Source organism: Esox lucius, chromosome 24 (assembly GCF_011004845.1).
Source record: "Esox lucius isolate fEsoLuc1 chromosome 24, fEsoLuc1.pri, whole genome shotgun sequence".
NCBI classification, from domain to species: Eukaryota; Metazoa; Chordata; class Actinopteri; order Esociformes; family Esocidae; genus Esox; species Esox lucius.
The window spans coordinates 5,881,674-5,901,414 of record NC_047592.1 but is presented as its reverse complement, the minus strand read 5'-3'; the positions used below and the strand labels follow the sequence as shown (position 1 = coordinate 5,901,414).

Sequence of the window (19,741 nt, the reverse complement as noted above, 5' to 3'; positions counted from 1 at the left end):
CCCCCCCTCCAATCAGCCACACATTCAACTACTATAACCCCCCCTCCAATCTGCCACACATTCAACTACTATAACCCCCCCTCCAATCTGCCACACATTCAACTACTATAACCCCCCCTCCAATCACCCACACATTCAACTACTATAACCCCCCCTCCAATCTGCCACACATTCAACTACTATAACCCCCCCTCCAATCTGCCACACATTCAACTACTATAACCCCCCCCCTCCAATCAGCCACACATTCAACTACTATAACCCCCCCCCGCCAATCTGCCACACATTCAACTACTATAACCCCCCCTACAATCTGCCACACATTCAACTCACTCACCCCCCTCGCACCCCATGCTGCACCAACCCTCGTCTCTTTCTCCACGCCTCTCCCTCCTTCCTGTCCTCCTCTACTCCCTTCGCTCTCTGGTCCAGTGCGTCTCTGCGTCTGAGTGGATGAAGTGGGGCAGGATGCAGAAACACCAGTGCGTGTGGAGTGTGTTTCTCTTCCTGTCGCTGACACTGAGATGGCATGGGGCTCAGAGCCAGACCACCAACTTCACCAGGTGAGTCAGGAAAAGGTGCGTGCTTTGTGATACAGGCGCGTTTGTGTCTTTATAGAATGTGTGTGTGAGTGTGTGTTTGTGCATGCGACTGCAATGTCAATCAACCAGTTTGTTTTGGACTGTTTGGGTGTTTGTTTTGAGGTGTCTCTTTCTCTCTGCATTTTCTCTTAGCATTTTCCCTACATCTCAGTTCTCTCCTGTTGTTGTGGAGTTAGAAATAGTCAGAAATAGCAGACGGGCGGTTAGGTTGGTGAGGGTTGGGCACTGGAGGAGATGCTGTGGTTAGCATCCAGGCTTGGTCGCAGAGCAATTGGGAAGCACTACAGATGTTGTCTCTTAATTTGAGCCAGTTTGCTACAACAGGAGATCAATAATTACAGGAAATTCAATTTGAATAGGATATTTTTGGTAGGTGTTGATACATTTTTGGTGGAGAAAAAAAATTTAATCCTATTTGAATATTACATTTAAACCCACCCACTTTCGAAGCCCGTTGTTTGTCTTGAATTCGCAAAATTCAACAAGAGGATTGTCAGTTTAGTGCAATTGTTTAAACAGATTTGATTCACACGCAGCCTCATAAGTTTCAAGTTATAAATGGGTTTGGGTTTTACCTTTCCAGACTCTTCACCTTTTAAAAGGATCTTCACATTTTCTGTGGATCTTTACATTTTCAATGGATCTTGACTTTAGAAGGCAATTTTTTTTTCTCTCCACCACGTAAGGTTTAGTACAGAGAATCGTCAGTGCAGGTTGACAAGCAGATACTTGCGGGACGTTTTATTTAGCTTGGCATATTAGCAGGGATGGACCCGGCCACTCCAAGCTTTAGTCGTTGAACCGTGCGGTGCGGTGTCTCATTACCACAAAACAAACCCCGTCAGGCCCAGGGCGGAGGTGGGCCAGGGTCCGGGAAGGGCGGAGGTCAGGAAGATGGGACACATTTCGTACATTGGAGCGTGTGAGTCCTTAGCTATGCTACAGTATAGAACAGGTTATATGTAGTGCGCACTGTCCAGCTGTGACACCAAGCCAAAGTGAAGTTTGAGTTGTTTCGGGCGTCCATTTTCTGGTGGTGCGCTGCTTGATTAAAACATAAAAAGTTTATCGTCTCACCTGCGAGACGGTGTGATGTCATCAGTTTAGGTATGAATACCTCTAGCTCGGTTTGTCATGGATTTGCTTTTTACTCTGTCCAAAGAATATTCCAAATTTAGCCAGCATTTTTTTAAATAAATACATAGCTCCTGAAAATATAAATTAAATGGCTAAACGATCTACATTATATCCATCGTAAAACTGCACTGTACGTTACCTCAGTAGAAATCGCAAAAATAAAGTGTGAAGACCACTCAGTTGAACACAGGAGTGAATGTGTGCTTGAACGTTCCACAACTTACATACTATCGGGGTTTCTGGCCTGGGTTCTGTCTGCCCTTATGAAAACACAACCTAGGAGTCCACAAGCCCTTCCCAGCGTTGGAGAACAGAGCAGGGGCTGTGTGGTGTCTCTGTGAGTGACGTCAAGTCCTGCCCCCAAAATGTTGATGTTTATCAGAGTTTATTGCTGTGGTGTTAGCACGGTTCCCGAAACTTCTGAAAGTGTTTTTCGAAAGAATATAAACTGTACATTGGGTTAGTGAAGATCATTTTTTAAACTCATTTCAGTGATTGCGGAAAGAAATGAAATGTGATCTGTTATCTCTCTTTCTGTTCCTTTTTCTCACTCTTAACCTCTCCATCTCTCTCCCACTCTCTCTCACTCTCTCTCTCCCTCTGTATTTCTCTACCTCTCTCTTCCCATCTCTCTTTACCTCCATCTCTCTCTGTTTCTCTACTCCCCTCCCTTCAATGCCTCCCCTTGTCTACTAGGCCAGTGTTCCACTGTGGAGGTCACCTGGTGACTGATTCGGGTTTTGTGGGTAGCGAGGGCTTCCCCAGCCTCTACAAACCCAACAGTAAATGCACCTGGTATATTACTGTGAGTCAGTGCATCATCACGCGTCAACTTAACCCTGTCAGCTCAACCCGTCAACTTAACCCATCAACATAACCGGTCAATTTAACCAGTCAACTAAACCTGTCACTAAACCTGTCAACTTAACCTGTCAACTTAATCTGTCAACATAACCTGTCAATTTAACACGTCAACAAAACCTGTCAATTTAACCCGTCAACTTAACCCGGCAACTTAACCCGTCAACTTAACCCGTCAACTTAACCATTCAACCTAACCAGTCAACTTAACCTGTCAACTCAACCCCTCAACTCAACCTTATGAATACTGTCCAGAAACACAGATAACAAAAAAACATTATAGGGCTACATAAGGTTAAAAAAAACATTATAGGGCTACACAAACCCTCTATGACCTCTTACCTTTAACCCTCCCCCATCTCCACCCTGTACCCCCCCCCCCCCCCCCAGGTCCCAGAGGGACAAGTGGTCATGCTCTCCTTCCGCTTGTTTGACCTGGAGGCCGACCCCACCTGTCGCTATGACTACCTGGACGTGTTCAACGGCCACTCGCAGTCGGCGCAGAAGCTGGGCCGTTTCTGCGGAACGTTCCGGCCGGGGGCCCTCATCTCAACCTCTAACACCATGATGCTGGAGATGGTGACCGACAGTGGCACTGCCGGACGGGGGTTTGTGGCCTACTACCAAGGAGGAAAACCACACGTGGACGGTGAGACACTCTGTTGTTGTTTGCCCTTTGGGTTCTCAGGCCAGGTGTCTGAACGGGCACTTGGTGAAAACTGCTGATGTAAAAAGAGAATTTGATTTGATTCATTTGATTGAATGAATAAAAATAAAAACTCCCTATTTAGAGAACCAGTTCTGTGGGGGAAGACTTACAAAGGAGCAGGGTTCTGTCAAGACACCCAACTGGCCCAACGCCGATTACCCAGCTGGAATCAGCTGTTCCTGGCACATCTCCGTGGAGCCCAGCAACGTCAGGCCTCAACCAATCACAACACTGCATCTGAAAACACATCTACCCTCAACCAATTAACAACAGAACACCTCAATACTCCTCAGCCAGTCATTCGCAAAACAAGCTTTAGCAGAACTCCACCAAACACAGCACAGCATAGGATCAGCTCCACCAATCACAACACAGCATGAGAACAACTCTACCAATCACAGCCTGGCGTCAGAATACACGTCTATCAATCAGTTGTCACGCTGTAATAGCTCACTTTTCATTGGATCACTGGGTGCATTTATGATATGTTTAATGCTGATGTGTGTTTGGGGACAACCCATTTTGGACTGCTGTGGAAGGGTTATATGGGTGTGTGCGTGTCTGAGCGTGTGTGTGTGTGACACCTTACTCAGATTCTGAGACAGTGTGTTAATGTAAGGCTTCGTTGTCAGAGTAGAGAGCATAGGCCACATGTGAGCCGAGAGATTGAGGGAATAGACAGAGAGACAAAGAGACAGAGAGAGAGACAGAGAGACAAAGAGACAAAGAGAGAGAGAGACAGAGAGAGAGAGAGAGAGACAGAGAGACAAAGAGACAGAGAGAAAGGGACAGAGAGAGAGAGAGAGAGAGAGAGAGAGGGACAGAGAGAGAGACAGAGAGAGAGAGAGAGACAAAGAGACAGAGAGAGAGAGACAGAGAGAGACAGAGAGACAGAGACAGAGAGAGAGAGAGAGACAGAGAGAGACAGAGAGAGAGACAGAGAGAGAGGGAGACAGAGAGAGAGAGAGGGACAGAGAGAGAGAGCGGGAGAAGGTTCAGAGGGAGGAAAAACAAGAGCGAGGGTGATTGAGAAAGGGAGAGTAAGCGAGAGAGAAAAGAGAAGGGGAGAGAGGGAGAGAAAAGAGAGAGGGATGGAGAAAGAGCGAGAGAGACAGATAGAGGGGGGAGAAAGAGAGTGAAATTAAAAAGAGAGAGAAAGCAAGAGACAGAAAGGTGAGAAAGGGAGAGAATTAGAGTGAGGGAGGGAGAAAGAGAAAGAAAGAAAGAGAAGGTAAATGCCCCTCTGTAGTCTGTATGTCTCTAGCCACCCTGCCCCTCCACATTTCAATGTTGATGATGAACTATGAAGGACCACAGTGAGTTAAACAGAGCACACAGAACTAACAATGGGTAGAGAAGTACATCCACCAAGACGCGATGCTGAGGTAATTGGCTCCAAACAGCCCTCCGTGGTTTAAATGGTTCGAGCGGTTAAAAAAAACTAATCTTACGTAACTCAATGACATCATTTGGGCTATGATTAGTGTAATGTCATTGTACTGTACTTTCACGTTGTGTACTATGCTCTGAGGGTTTATTCATCCCCAGGTGATCGAGGTCAAGTTTGAGAAGTTGAACATAGAGGCGGATATGTACTGTCGCTACGACTACGTGGCGTTTTTCAACGGCGGCGAGAGGGACGACTCACGGCGGATCGGGAAATACTGTGGTGACAGGGTGCCAGGGTCAGGGTTCATTTATTGCCATCTTACCCAAATGTTACCCAAATGTTACCCAAATGTTATGGAACATTAAAGAAAAAGTTCCAGAAAAGAATTGCAGACCTATCACAAAAAAGTCGCAGACATATCACAAAAAAGTCGCAGACATATCACAGATTTGTTGTATACTGAAATGTTAAAGAAATTATCCAAAAATGTTACAGAAATCTTTGTCTAATGTAACCTTTCATTTTCCATTACTTCCCATTCTGACTCCTCTCTTTCCCTCCCTCCCTCCCTCCCTCCCTCCATCCCTCCATCCCTCCTCCTACATCTCTTCTCTCTCTCCCCCCCACCTCCCATAGGTCAATTGTGACCAACGGCAATGAGCTCCTGGTGCAGTTTGTGTCTGACCTCAGTGTGACCTCCGCCGGCTTCATGGCCTTCTACAACAGTGTTCCCCGGGGTTCCCGGACCCCCTCCGCCGGGGGAGACACCCTGCATGGGCCTCGGGTCACCGCCACACCCCGGAAACCAGCCCGGCCCACCCTCAAACCCAGGCCAGGCTTCCGGACCAGGCCCACCCCTAAACCAGCCACCAGGCCAGTCGTGAGGAAACCAGTGAAGCCTCTGCCACCGAGGAAACCCACAGCCAAGCCGGTAGTCAGACCCACACCGCGACCTAAACCCGCCAAGCCCATTCCTAAACCCGCCAAGCCCATTCCTAAACCCGCCAAGCCCACTCCTAAACCCGGGGCCAAGGCTATGCCAACCCGTAAACCCAGCATCAAGGCAAAATCCAAGCCCACGCTGAAACCAGGAGGCAGACCGGTGAAAACAACAAAGAAGCCAGTTGTCGTTAAACCCGGAGCCAAGTCCACAGCCAAACCGGGGACTAAGCCTAAAGCCACAGCCAAACCGGGGACTAAGCCTAAAGCCACAGCCAAACCGGGGACTAAGCCTAAAGCCACAGCCAAACCGGGGACTAAGCCTAAAGCCGGCGCCAAGACTGTGCCGACCCGGACCAAGGCAGTGACTAAGAAGCCTGTCATGAGCTTGAAACGTGAGTGCTCCCCGAGCCTGCGGAACAACAGCTTGGTGACAATGCTTCACGATACATGCTCAATCAGTTGTTGTTGCTACAACTTCTCTGCACGTTTTGAAATAACGATGTGTGTGTGTGTGTGTGTGTGTTGTGTTGCAGCCCTTCCAGTGAATCCACTGTGCACCCAGGCGTGTAAAAGAACTGGAACACTGCAATCCAACTTCTGCCCTCATGATTTCGGTGAGTCTCTCACTCTGACATCATCCTTGTCCTCCACACGGGATTCGCTCCCCTTGTTTCCACTCCTCTCAGGTCAGTAAAAAGGAGCGTCATTGGCGCGACAGACAGGTGCTTACGTTGCCAAAGCATTAATACAACAATCAAACATACAGAGCGCCGACACAGAAATGAACAGAATTAAGAGTAGAGACAAGTCACAGTGCGCTATAAATTATGTATGGTGCTTTTACGCTTGTGTGCAAGTAAATAACTGTATGTTACTCCCCGCTGGGTGTGTGCGGCCCACCGACTGCCTTGTTCTTGTGGCACGCTGTCACACATTTTGCCGTGGTGACCACACGCTCTGGCCTCTCACCTGTGAGGCGGTGGAGCTTCTCTGCCTTTTTATTTGAAAATCTTGGCCGCCGTTTTACAATTCGTGTGAAGTATGTGTCTCTTGTTTTGTTTTAATTATCATGCAACGTTAAGAAGTGTAGTTCTCCCTCTCTGTCTCTGTCTGCCTCTCTCTCTCTCTCTCTCTCTCTCTCTCTCTCACACACGCGTTCCTTGGCATGGTTTTAAATAGCAACCCTGGTTGTCTTGGTTACGGCCAACTGATGTGTGAGCTGCATGGGAGCATTTATTAACAGGGAAAGAAGAAGACGCCACAGTCCCCAGAGACATTATAATAAAAGACTGGTGTCCGGGTCACTTGTCTCTCTCAGTCTCCCCCGTTGACAGGCTGTCACTCAGCGCTGAGACCAAACACCAGCGAAGATTCACCAGGACACGCTTGCCTTCACGTGACAACTATAAATCAATACATGGACTTGCTCCTACTTACCTTGCTGAAATGATCCAGACATACATAGCTACACGTGACCTACGATCGCAAGATGCAGGCCTTTTAATTGTACTTAGAATTTCTAAACAAACAGCTGGCGGCAGGGCCTTTTCTCATAGAGCTCCACTATTGTGGAATGATCTGCCAATTAAGGTTAGAAATGCAAACTCAGTGCAAACTTTCAAGTGTCTACTAAAAACTCATCTCTACAGCACGGTTTATAATTAGGTGTAGCCTGGCCCGGGGGCGTGAAGGTGACCAGTAGGCTTGATACTGTCCACCCTTGCTGTCTTGCCAGGTGGGCTCTCGTCGCCACTGGGATGCCCTCCCTACAATGCCTTTCGGGGGAAGAGTCACTGGCTTGTTGTTAACTCACTGTAGCACACTTGTGCAATTGGGCTGTACGCTGCTGGCAATACTCGGCCCTCATTCAGGGGGGTTGCGGTTGGTGGGTGTCCCTTTGGTTGATGCCTGGCAATGTGGGTGGATTGATTTCCTGCCTGTTGGGCCCTGTCCGGGGCCTCCCCCGGGTAGGGCCACAGTGTCGCCGGACCCCCCCCCCCCCGTCTCAGTTCCAAGGTGTTATGCTGCTATATTATTGTGATGGGGGATATGAGGAATGCACTTTCTAACTTTTCTCAGTCTCCTCCAGTTTAAAATTTTAGGAGGAGATGAGGTCCTGGTCCACACCTGTGGAGTACCTGGTTTGGGGGGCCCGTTGCTGTCCCTGTCCACCTGGTCATACTTTTGACCTAGTCAAATCAAATAGACTCTGGATTTAGCCCAGAGAAATGTATTAATTATTCCAATTGGACTCTTAATATCTCGCCCGGGCACAGCCAGAAGAGGACTGGTCACCCCTCTGAGCCTGGGTCCTCTCTAGGTTTCTTCCTAAAATTCGGCCTTCTTAGGGAGTTCTTCCTAGCCACTGAAATCCAACACTACTGTTGTTTGGGGTTTAAGGCCGGGTGTCTCTGTAAGGCACTTTGTGACAACTGCTGTTGCAAAAAGGGCTTTATAAATACATTTGATTGACTGATTGATTGAACAATCTCTGAGGAGGGTTGGGTCAGAATGTACTCCTCCGCCCCTCCCCTCCATCCATCACCTCTCCCTTCTCACCCCACCCCCCCCGCTCTCCCTCCCTTCCTCTTTCCTCTCCGCCCTGGCAGTGGTTACGGGGAAGGTGGTGTTGCTGACTCCGGGTCCCAGAGGCAGTGTGACCGTAGAGGTGTCTCTGATCAAGGCCTATAAGAGTGGTCACCTGGCCATCACCAAGTCAGGACCAGCCATGTCTGTTAAACTCACCTCAACCTGCAAGAGATGTCCTGGGCTACACAAAGGTCTGTATAGTTCAGGCACACACACACACACACACACACCAACCTCACACACACATGTACACGCATATACACAGGCAGACATTGGTTTCCCAATGTATGGTAACTTTTCCAACATGCCCAGAAATCCTGGCTGGTGAATGAATCGATTTTTGGGATTATTCCCTCAGATTTTCAGGGAATCATCCGACCAGGATTTCAGGAAAAGTGGGGGTTTCGGGGGAAATCGCCTGCACGATGTACCTTGGAAAACCCTGTGTAGAGCATACACAGCCACACGCTTAACTCCACTCAGCGGATAAATAACAGTCGCTCATTTAAATTCACAGTTACTCACATAACAGTCTGGCTCGTCGAGAGGTGCTTGAGGAACGTTCACACATGTATACACGAAGGCCCTGCTTCCGCGCCTTTTTGCCTTCAGTTCCATTCCATGTTTTCATTGTTCATCCCAGATCTAAATTCTTATTTAGATCTGGGAAACCAGTAGGCTGCATGTATGATGAAGCATATTTAAAAACCCTTTTGATGTTCTGTATTAGGTCAAGTTTGTGTTTTGTGGACTAAGTAGCTGCTGTTTATTGGGGTGGATAATATAAATACAATTATACAACCCCTACAACATGTAAAATACTAATACTCCACTTCAACTCATTTTTATGCCTACATACATTATATATATATATATATATAAATATATAAGCGTGTACTTGCAGGTACACATACACATATGGGGTATATATAGATGACCTTCGCCTCTAACTGAGTCATTTATTAATTCATTGTATTCCATCATTACTTTATTCAGGGGCAAATTACGTGTTGATGGGTGAAGTGGATGCCGCTGGGCATGGACTTCTCAGCCCCTCCAGCTTCGTCCTCCAGTACAAGGCCGTCCACGCCAAGGCTCTGGCCACTCTCAGCCGCCAACCATGCTGACCTCATAGACCTGTCCACCAACAGGGAAGTGTGCAGAAGCTGCCATTCTTAACACATAGCGCTCGACAGCAGACGAAATACGAAACACAAAAAGGTCAATCTAAATTATTTTTAATTGGCCGATCCTTCGGTGAAAAATGCAAAAGGGGGGCTTCTAAAGCCCTGAACAACAGGCCCTCGGTAGCTGAAAAAAAGGCTATTTGAACATGCCCATGATACAAGTCAGAGATAGTCTAAATATTCATTATTTAAAAAAGAAAAATAGACTACATTTCTTTAATGTGAAGTAATTAATATCCAGGCCTCTTATTTTCATCATGTGCACCTTAAAAAGGCCTTGTCCAACTACACTAGGCCCCTTCTCACAAGCTCTGGTGGACTAATAAAAACTCAAACTAAGTAAGAAGAAAATAGCTGCCAAAATATAAATGTTTGTTGTATTACTTCCTCTTTTTATACACCCGGATGTAAGTTTTTTAACTTGTCTGTAAAATATGATACTCCACTGATTAAAGGATGTGTATCAAAACAGTATGGCAAATATTTCATATTTATTTATTATTATTACTGTTATTTGTAACCAGCCAACATGGGGAGCGTGTGTTTGTTGCACTGAAGTTCTGCCAAGGATCCAGGAAAATGCTCTAAAGGAAAATACTTATTTTGAATAACAAAAAGTTCCCACAAGCAGTCTGTAACAACACTGGTCATTTGCACTCTTTGTTGGCACATCCAGTCTCATCTCTTGGATGAGTATCCAAGAGGCTAATACACAGCCTCGCCGATTAGACAAGACTTTGAGGTGTGTGTAGTGGAGTGATGAAGCCCAGCCTGGGGACCAAGAGTTTGGCAGCTCCAGGGTTTGTCTCCACCTGCTGGCCATTTAGTGTGACATGGCTCCATATGTGACATATTACTCAAATAAAAGGTTTAGCACTTTTGGTGTCACGTCTGCAGACATAGGAATCAAGAGGCCAAAAGGCCATTTCAGCTGACGCAGCGCCATCGAAAAGCATGAATCATTTTGAATGGACCCTGAATGTTGAAACAGAAAGTAATTTCTAGATAAACAAAGAATGATAAGATCATTTCCTGATAAGAGTTTAGAACATACACTGTCAATAAACTAAAGCTGAACTAATGCTTTTTTTCATATTCTTTGTATCTTCGACTTCTTAGCACTGACATTTCATTGAACAGAGCCTAGTACGTTGCGTTTCACTTAGCATTTGAAAATGTATAGATTCACTGCAAGTCCGGTAAATGACTAAACAGTAAAGGTCCTTGGCTGGTCCATCAGCTGACTCTGTGGAAATCTTGCCTTACCGGGTCTTTAGCAGGGGTACGCCGTTCTGTAGGATCGCTCTGTCTGTCCAGAGGGGCCCCCGTCCGTCGAGATGGCTTCACGCGTGCGCTACATGAAATGGACATTATCCGCCATTCGGTCAGCGGCGACACCTAATGCTAGGTTGTGGTTCAGCAATGACATCAAATGTCTTTAATAGGCACGACGACATCACATCGTCTGCCAACTGCCAAATTAAAAGGACACGTCTGCCTGTCATTTGATATCCCCTTCGTTTTGTTAGGGCTATTCATAAGGACTTTTCTAATGTACTCTGTTCAGAAAACATGGAATCATTTTTCTGCTCTCCACAAGAAGAGAAAAACAGACATTATGTGATGGTTAGCGCGTGTGGGTGTGTGCGGTCAGTCCAGGTCAAGTCCAGAGAAGTCTCATGGCTTGTAAAAAGGAGCCGTCTCTGAGCCTATCGTTGTGTGATACAGACCTCTGGCTGGGCGGGTCCCTGGTAGTGCCGAGGGCCTTCGTCAGGATCTGGTTTCAGACAGGGGTCCTGAGGGGTTGGAGCTGGGTCCGGATGATGTGAAGCTTTGAGTCGTCCCTGTGTAACTAACAGTCTGTGTACATAAAAAGAGTCATCCCTGTGTAACTAACAGTCTGTGTACATAAAAAGAGTCATCCCTGTGTAACTAACAGTCTGTGTACATAAAAAGAGTCATCCCTGTGTAACTAACAGTCTGTGTACATAAAAAGAGTCATCCCTGTGTAACTAACAGTCTGTGTACATAAAAAGAGTCATCCCTGTGTAACTAACAGTCTGTGTACATAAAAAGAGTCATCCCTGTGTAACTAACAGTCTGTGTACATAAAAAGAGTCATCCCTGTGTAACTAACAGTCTGTGTACATAAAAAGAGTCATCCCTGTGTAACTAACAGTCTGTGTACATAAAAAGAGTCATCCCTGTGTAACTAACAGTCTGTGTACATAAAAAGAGTCATCCCTGTGTAACTAACAGTCTGTGTACATAAAAAGAGTCATCCCTATGTAACTAACAGTCTGTGTACATAAAACGAGTTGTCCCCGTGTAACTAACAGTCTGTGTACATAAAACGAGTTGTCCCTGTGTAACTAACAGTCTGTGCACATAAAACAAGTTGTCTTTGTGTAACAAACAGTCTGTGCACATAAAACGAGTTGTCTCTGTGTAACTAACAGTCTGTGTACATAAAACGAGTTGCCCTTGTGTAACTAACAGTCTGTGTACATAAAACAAGTTGTCGCTGTGTAACTAACAGTCTGTGCACATAAAACAAGTTGTCTTTGTGTAACTAACAGTCTGTGCACATAAAACGAGTTGTCTTTGTGTAACTAACAGTCTGTGTACATAAAACGAGTTGCCCTTGTGTAACTAACAGTCTGTGTACATAAAACAAGTTGTCGCTGTGTAACTAACAGTCTGTGTACATAAAACAAGTTGTCTTTGTGTAACAAACAGTCTGTGCACATAAAACGAGTTGTCTCTGTGTAACTAACAGCCTGCGTACATAAAATGAGTTGTCTTTGTGTACCTCACAGTTTGTGTACATAAAACTGAAAAAGGAGCCTCAGTTGATCAGAACAAGCTTCTAGAAAAGATAGTTGCATCACGGAAATGACAGGTGGTCGCCGTCACAACTAGATCTGGACGAGGTCGCGTGGACCCCATGGGTCAGTCTTTGAAAATATATTCAGGTTGTGTCACCATCTGGTGGTTTAATTGGGTATTTCTCCTCCTCTCGTATGTTCACCCGAGTTTTCAGACGCCACCTCCTCATTTTACCTCGGTCACCCTCTCCCCCTCCCTCGTTCTTTCTGTCTCTCCCTCTCTCTGTGTCTCTCTCCCTCTCTCTTTCCGACTCACTGGCTGAACAAGGGGAAGTAGTAGCCCCTAAGGGAAGGGTGTCGGAGGGCATTCATGCAGCCTGGACTGCTGCCAAATAGGGAGACGGGAGTGGGGAGAAAAGGAGGACTGGACGGATTAATAGAGGGATGGATGAAAAGAGGGATGGATGGATAGAGGGATGGATGAATAGAGGGATGGATGGGCAATCGGACACCCTTATCTTTTTCCATCTCATTTATGTTTAATCCCTCGCTCCTCTGTGACACCTGTCTTGATTTCTGTTCCCGACTGTCGCGCTCCTTCTGTCCGTCCAGCTCACATTTCAGTGATCCGTTGCAGGTTGTCCAGGGAGTTAGGAGGGCAGACTTGCAGAGTACAGAGAAATGGGGTGAGAGGGAATGACATAAATGGAGGAAGCGAAAGAGACAAATGGAAAGAGTTGATATGGGTCTGGGGAGCTGTGTGTCTGTGTTTCTGTGTGTGTCACACCCATGTAATAGCCAGCCGCTCTGGCTGATATCACACAACACTGACTCAGCAGACAACACAGACACACACACTCTCTAATGGAAGACAGCACAGCTGGGCACAGTTCACCTGCGAATCTGTGCTCCAAACTCACTGGCGAACATTTGAATAATTATTATCCGACCAGGAATGAGTCAACAGGATACTGGATCCTCTGCTTATTCAAAGTGATTCAAAGATTGACTTTGCCCTTTGCCCTTGTACTACAGCCCACACAAATGTGTAAAAACACTTTCACACAAATCACACCCACCCACAAGTTCTCTACATTTTATTGCAACTTAGTTAATCAAATCATCGCTACATTCCAGTGTCATATCTCTCTCTATACAATAATATTCTTGCAGAAAAATAAAGTTTTTGAATAAAAAATGATTAGGACTACAGTGGAATCAATGTGATATAATATTTGCTAGCCATTGTTATTACACATGCATTAAATGCATATTTCGGAATCAGGCTTTACCCCTGAATAAGATGCTTGAGGCAAAGTAGCCTTTTAGTACAGTCTTACATACAAATTAGCTTAGCATTAAATGTCCACGATTAACATCAAGTCTACTGGCTTGAAGAGACACAGGATAAAGGGCCTAACATTATGGCAATGTTTTCATTCTCAATGCAAAGCTATCGGGAAGATACATTCACATTATGGAAACGTTATTGCCTCAATGCTGCAGTGTGCGTAATCTTTCAAGTCTGAAATAGGTAGTCTGCCTACCCACCTACAGTACCCGACCTGGAGTAGGTTTGCGAAGGTATATTCATGTTCCTGCAAGCAAATATTGCCCGAGGTTGCCGAAATGTTACCACTCTGCAATGCTATAGCAACACCAGGAGATTTTATAACCTTGTCTGCCGGAAGAGTGGTCCTCTAAAGAGACACCTCACTCAAACACTGTGCATTTCAGTGCATTTAAACACACGAGGAAACACTGAAATGGATGCCTTCAACACGGGATGCCAAATATGGTTGTATTCACGTCACCCCAAATGTGTTGGGAGGACGTGGCCGAAGTAGACACATCTGGCAACCATGAAGGAGGTTAGGTACAACAAACAGCACACAGCTTCTGTCCCACTCAGGACAATGACGACAATAGCAACGATGACACCGAGCCCATGGGAGTCAGCCTCGCATTCTTCTCGAATTGCTGCACTTCATCGGTATGACGAATAAGGCCTGATCCACTGTTACTGATCAAATAAACCCAGAGCGTGGGAAAGAGCAAAATCATGACTCTCAAAAGGGCCAACACACTCCGAAGTTACCCGTTTCAGAAACACTGAACGTCACTGAGTTCCGAAAGCCCCCCTGATTGCACCGACACGACTGCAGTAATCAGGACTGACTCGTGCAAATGTTGCCGTATGTACGTAAAGACAGACCTGAACACCAACAGACCAGAACGCAGACAGACAGGAGCACAAACTGATCTAAACGCAAACAGACAGGAACGCAGACAGACCTGAAAACAGATTGACCTGAACGCAGACGGACATGAATGCAGACAGACCTGAACACAGACTGACCGGAACACAGATTGACCTGAACACAGACTGCAGTAGAACCCATAACCTGGCTCTACACAGTGGATGAAGCCCAAACATGGGAAGGAGGATACATGGGCAAACAATAAAATTAACAATTATAATAATAATAAATATAACCATCCTTACAATCTGTGTAATAATAATATTCATTTCTAGAGCGCGGGCTGGAAACCTAGCGGTTGAATGTATATGACCAGTAACCAAAAGGTTGCTAGATCAAAGCTCTGAGCCAGCAAGGTGAATAATTTGTCCTCCCTTCTTGAGCATTTTATCCTATAACAGCGTCTGCAAAATGACTAAAATGTGTTTTTCAGACAATGCATTTCCCACACTCAAATAAATAAATGTTTTGATTATCTCTTTTTTAGAAGCACATTTTGTAGTCTCCTTCACATTCGTGGGGAGACTATAAAATGTAGTAGAACAATCTAGTGTGTCTCTACCGTGATCAAACAGGAAGCGAAATATTAGATGCTGGCTTACAAATTGTACACATTTTGCAACCCCATTTGAGGGAACTCAACCAAACGTCCCCATTTTCAACATCCAACCGTCCCTCTCGGTTTATACAATACATCCACCCACACTACACACTATGGCTTCGGTTTAAAAGAAACTCGAAACAGTCGTTCTTTCAAGGCCTTGGTTTCCACAGCACACATAAAGTACAGTACGGTGTTTCAGTGCTCTCGGCATACAGTACACATATTGGTTCCGCGAAGTAACCAGTGAAAGAATGACATATCTGGTCTAGTACATTGAATCACCAATTTGTCATCAGATACATGCTATAAAAATGCTTTAATTAAAGGTAGTTTTTTTAAAAGGAAAATATGCTAACTTGTTTCAGTGGTTGTAATGCCACGACTGCATGTAAAGTGTGGCTACACCCTATGGTGTCTGCCCCAGAAAGTGCACTAATGTAAGACTAGAGAGGTCTATTTCTGTTGAGTCTGCAGGGCACGGCTACCCTACTTCCTGTTGAGAAGGCTCATGAGAAAACAGTAGGAAATGTTACTGTTTGTGGCATAGAACCGAGAGAGAGAGACAGAGAGAGATGGAGAGAAAGAGAGAGACAGGAGATAGGACAGACAAAAATAACTTTGAGGGGGTAACAAGAAAGATACGAAGAGAGATCAAGAATAAAACAAACAAAAATTATGTCAAGTTCATGTGAGAGATGAAGGCTGTTAAACTGAATTGGTTAAGTGAGAAAAGAGAGTCAAGGAGAAAGATCCAGAGAGAGAGACATGAGGGAGGTCTTATCAGGTCAGATACTCAGGGGAAGTGGTAAAAGGCTCCAAGGGGAACAACTGACCTAGACGAGGATAAAACGTCTCCATAACAACATGGTAATACGTGGATATTACGTCTCCATAACAACATGGTAATACGTGGATATTGCGTCTCCTTGGGTAACAACCCCCTTCCAGTTCTGGCTACCTCTTCTGAACCCTTTATGGAATATAATTCCTTGCTTGATCTAGAATATATCTCCCTGTTCCGTAATAGACTGTAAGTACTAGAAACTAAGGGCGGACCAAACCGGCAAGGTCCGCCAAAACTACCCATAATCCACTGGAAATAAAGACCACAAAAACACATCAAACGTCCCCCGCCCCCTGACCCACTGAGTTATGAGTGACTCACATAAAGGCTACAAAAACAAATCTAAGTAAACCTCAGAACATGTAAAGGTTACTAAGTGCGGAAAAATGTTTTTTGGTAAAATTGTGATGGACTCCCTAATAAGTGGTAAACTCCCTAAAGTAACATCTGCTGCTTGTGCATTTTCAAGTGATAAAATATATTATGTCAAACTGGCACGGTACTGGTTTATGTCTCGGAGTAAAGTCGGAGCTCTCAGAACACAGCAAATTTTCATCCAACATTAGTGACACTTCAGGTGCCTTTTTGCAAGGACCTCTTTCCCCGCTTGGCCTGCCTGGGGTTCATAGACGACCTTGGCACACCAGGAGAACCAGGCGATGATGGAGGCGATGGAGGCCTGCAGGAGCAACATCACCCCGTAGGTGGAGGCCATGGTGGGGCCAGGGAGGTGCGGAGGGGCGGTGGGGGTCCCCCCAGGGGCCAGGCGCAGGAGGATAGCCCTGAGCTCCCCGTTGATCATGTGCAACTCGTCCAGGATGGACAGGAAGGTGCAGACGTGGAACCACTGGTGACTGTGGCCCCAGATGTCGAACCGGCCTGGCGACAGCCGCTCCGGGACCTTGCTGATGTTGAACACGGCCGACGCCACCAGCCAGAAGCAGTGCCGATAGAAGAACTGGGCCGCGGGGAAGGACGAGTCGTAGCTTGGCGAGGAGGGGGAGGCGTGGAGGAGGCGGTAGAAGATGGGGGTGGACGCCACCAAGAAGGGCAGGAGGAAGACCAGGGTGCGTATGACGTAGCGGTAGGTCCGCCAGCGCTGGCGCGTGTTGCAGCAGGCCAGGACGCAGATGACGGCCACCAGGCAGGAGCTCGGGATGTAGAAGGTCTCGAAGAACACGCCGAACCCCGGTGCCTCCGGCGCCGCCAAAGGGTGCTCCCGGCTGTCATTGGCCCCTCCGGCCCCCAGCTCCGGTATCCCTGCTCTGGGGTGGATGTAATAGTGGTAGGCCAAGGACGAGCCCACTGTATAAGCGCTGATGGTTCCGTAGTCCACGAAGAAACACACCTCCCTCACCACGAGGGACATGGAGTTCAGGAGGTGGGCCATGCTGCTCGCCGTGAGCAAGCAGAACACGCCGATGAAATAGGTCCACAGCGGGTAGAAGAACGGGTCGTTGGCAGGCGCCGCGCCCTCCCAGCCGAACGGCTCCGCGAAGTAGAAGCCGAAAACGAACACCGGCAGGAAGTGGGTCCAGAAGTTTCCCGTCTCATTCGTGGGCCGGAAGGCCGAGACCAGGCACTGGACGAGGCTGTAGTTGGGGAAGCGGTAGCCTGACAGGATGAAGTTCTCTGTGATGCGGGCGGGGACGTCGGTGTGCTTCAGCAGGGGGGGAAGCGACTTGTGGCATTTCACCAACATGATTGGATGAGAAGGACGGCCTGTTTGACGATCGGTAGGCTCCAATGAATCTCCCCCGACAGTTTGGACACGCTCCACATGATGCGTCCTAATAATCAGCTCTTTTGTAGTCGTCATTGCCAGAGAATTGCCCTTAGTCACTGCTATAGCTTCAAGTGCTCGGCTGATTTTATTGAATTATACCTCCCGATCACAAGTCCAATGATTAGTGCGCAGTAGTAGTAATCCCGTATGATGTCATGGAATTTCCTCTTTTTCTCCGACGAACCTTTGATCTCAAAGGCAGTGCAAAAACCAAAGGGAGGTTTGAAAAGTTTAATCCTTAAATCACTATTAATGAAAATGGCTTTCATAAGCCAGTAGATTTATTCTCTCTGAAGTTAGTGACAGGTGATGGGAGTCCTAAAGGATATGAATAAAACCCTAAAGCCAGGGGTAAAGGTCAATATCCCCAATAACAATCACTGTTCCATGCAGTATCTCATTGGCCTCCGAATCAAAAAGGTTATACAGACACATCCACCAACCACACTACCATTTGATGTGTCTTGTTGCCGTTCCAATCAATATTTTACAAAATATATGGAATACATGTCCGTATTTAATCTAGCTAGAGTCCTTTTAGGTTTTTGGCTATCAAAACCAAAAACACATGCAGGCTGTCACCAGCAAAAGAGTGAAAGGTACGAAACACTTCTCTCCGTCCTTTAAGGTGTTTATCCCACGTCACCTGTTGTCTGTCAATGCCAAAAGCCCGGTCTCAGAGATGTCATCCACATGAAACTCCCTCGGTAACTAGGTCATGTGGGCCACTGTGTACACGCGGGGCTATCTGATGGACCTCGCTTGGCAGATAACCCTATTATCATGCATGCTCCTTTAGTGCAGTGCTTACGTCCCGTTTCAGTGAAAAAAAGATTAACCGGGCGAATGCGGACCAAAACGTTGCAGTAGCGAAACGATTTAAAATGCTAAAAATAAAGGTTGGTCTTATCGAAAAAACAAAATAGTTTGCACATGAATGTCGCGATAATACATTCGTGTCTATTTGTTTGCCTGCTTCGTTTTTTCAGTACGAACACTTTCCGTTATTTTCGGTTTTCTCCGAAGCCGGCCGGTCAGCTTTTCTGTTCCATTCCTTGAACGCAGTTCAAAATGCAATGTGCGAGTGTAAATTTTATGACAGCTTTATAGGTCAATTGACTGAACTGGCTTTTTCAATGTCCGCGCATTTCCTCTACATTTTTACTTTCCCGTTCGTCCTTGGAAGCCCGTGATAAAGCCGGACAGAGCGAATGAGACTGCATGCGAATTGCAGATTAGAGGTAACGTGCGTAGGCTAGCGGTATTCTATATTAAAAGTATACGTTCCCTTTTCCGTTACTCAGCCGGTCCCCTTCGGATATTTGTTTCCACCTCCGCGGTTGTAGAGTGAACTGTCTTCCGCTATCTGTTTAAAATTCACCGTACAGCCTTCTTAGATAACGTGCTGTGCTGCTGCTGTATGGAGGTGAATAGCCCCTCTCTCTCTCTCTCTCTCTCTCTCTCTCTCTCTCTCTCTCTTTCATTTTCTGCGCCACACACTTGTCCAGACACGCACCGTACCAGCAGGCAGCCGAGTACACTTTGCATGTTTTTTACCATTTTAAAGCTGTGACGTCAGTCAAATGGGCCGTAGCCTCCAGCCCAGTTTTTCTAACTTCTCCCTGACCCTGCCTTAAAGGCAACTAAAATGTCATGAACTCACGGGCAATTTGCGATCTCGACGTGTTACTCAGCTCTCATTAAATTAAGGAACTGTAGTGGCCTTTATGGGTTTCGCTCCGTTCTGAGAAGCTTAACTGAAACATTGCAGGCCTTGACGTGATCGTAACAAGCTCAGAACAATGCGCAGGATGTAGAACAAACTATTTTACCTTGTTGCCACAGAGCTAAAACTAGAATGCTTTACAACCATTAAATCTGTAAAAAAAAAAAAACTATAGTAGAAACATCTCATCTCCGATCCTCGCCAATTTCATAAATATGCTTATTAGGTGAAGAAAGATTTTTTTGTTGTTCTTCTAAAATAACCTTGAGGTCCAG

At 46.2% G+C, this 19,741-nt stretch overlaps 2 protein-coding genes across 3 annotated transcripts; one reads left to right on the top strand and one right to left on the bottom strand.

The window, feature by feature from the left end:
* Positions 1-349: 349 nt before the first annotated feature.
* pcolceb (procollagen C-endopeptidase enhancer b) lies at positions 350-9,889 on the top strand. Of its 2 annotated transcripts, none has more exons than XM_013140389.4 (9): positions 350-563; positions 2,436-2,544; positions 2,991-3,249; positions 3,392-3,516; positions 4,858-4,994; positions 5,336-6,033; positions 6,175-6,255; positions 8,251-8,421; positions 9,227-9,889. In XM_013140389.4, the coding sequence occupies exons 1-9, from the start codon at positions 352-354 to the stop codon at positions 9,355-9,357; spliced, it is 1,923 nt and encodes a 640-aa protein (XP_012995843.4). In that variant the 5' UTR covers positions 350-351; the 3' UTR covers positions 9,358-9,889. The 2 variants fall into 2 exon arrangements, with proteins under 2 accessions (XP_012995843.4, XP_019898815.3); XM_020043256.3 differs by having other exon boundaries at positions 520-578.
* A 3,437-nt stretch (positions 9,890-13,326) lies between these two features.
* paqr9 (progestin and adipoQ receptor family member 9) lies at positions 13,327-19,570 on the bottom strand. The gene has a single exon (XM_010887976.5). The coding sequence runs from the start codon at positions 17,771-17,773 to the stop codon at positions 16,517-16,519; it is 1,257 nt and encodes a 418-aa protein (XP_010886278.4). The 5' UTR covers positions 17,774-19,570; the 3' UTR covers positions 13,327-16,516.
* Positions 19,571-19,741: the final 171 nt, after the last annotated feature.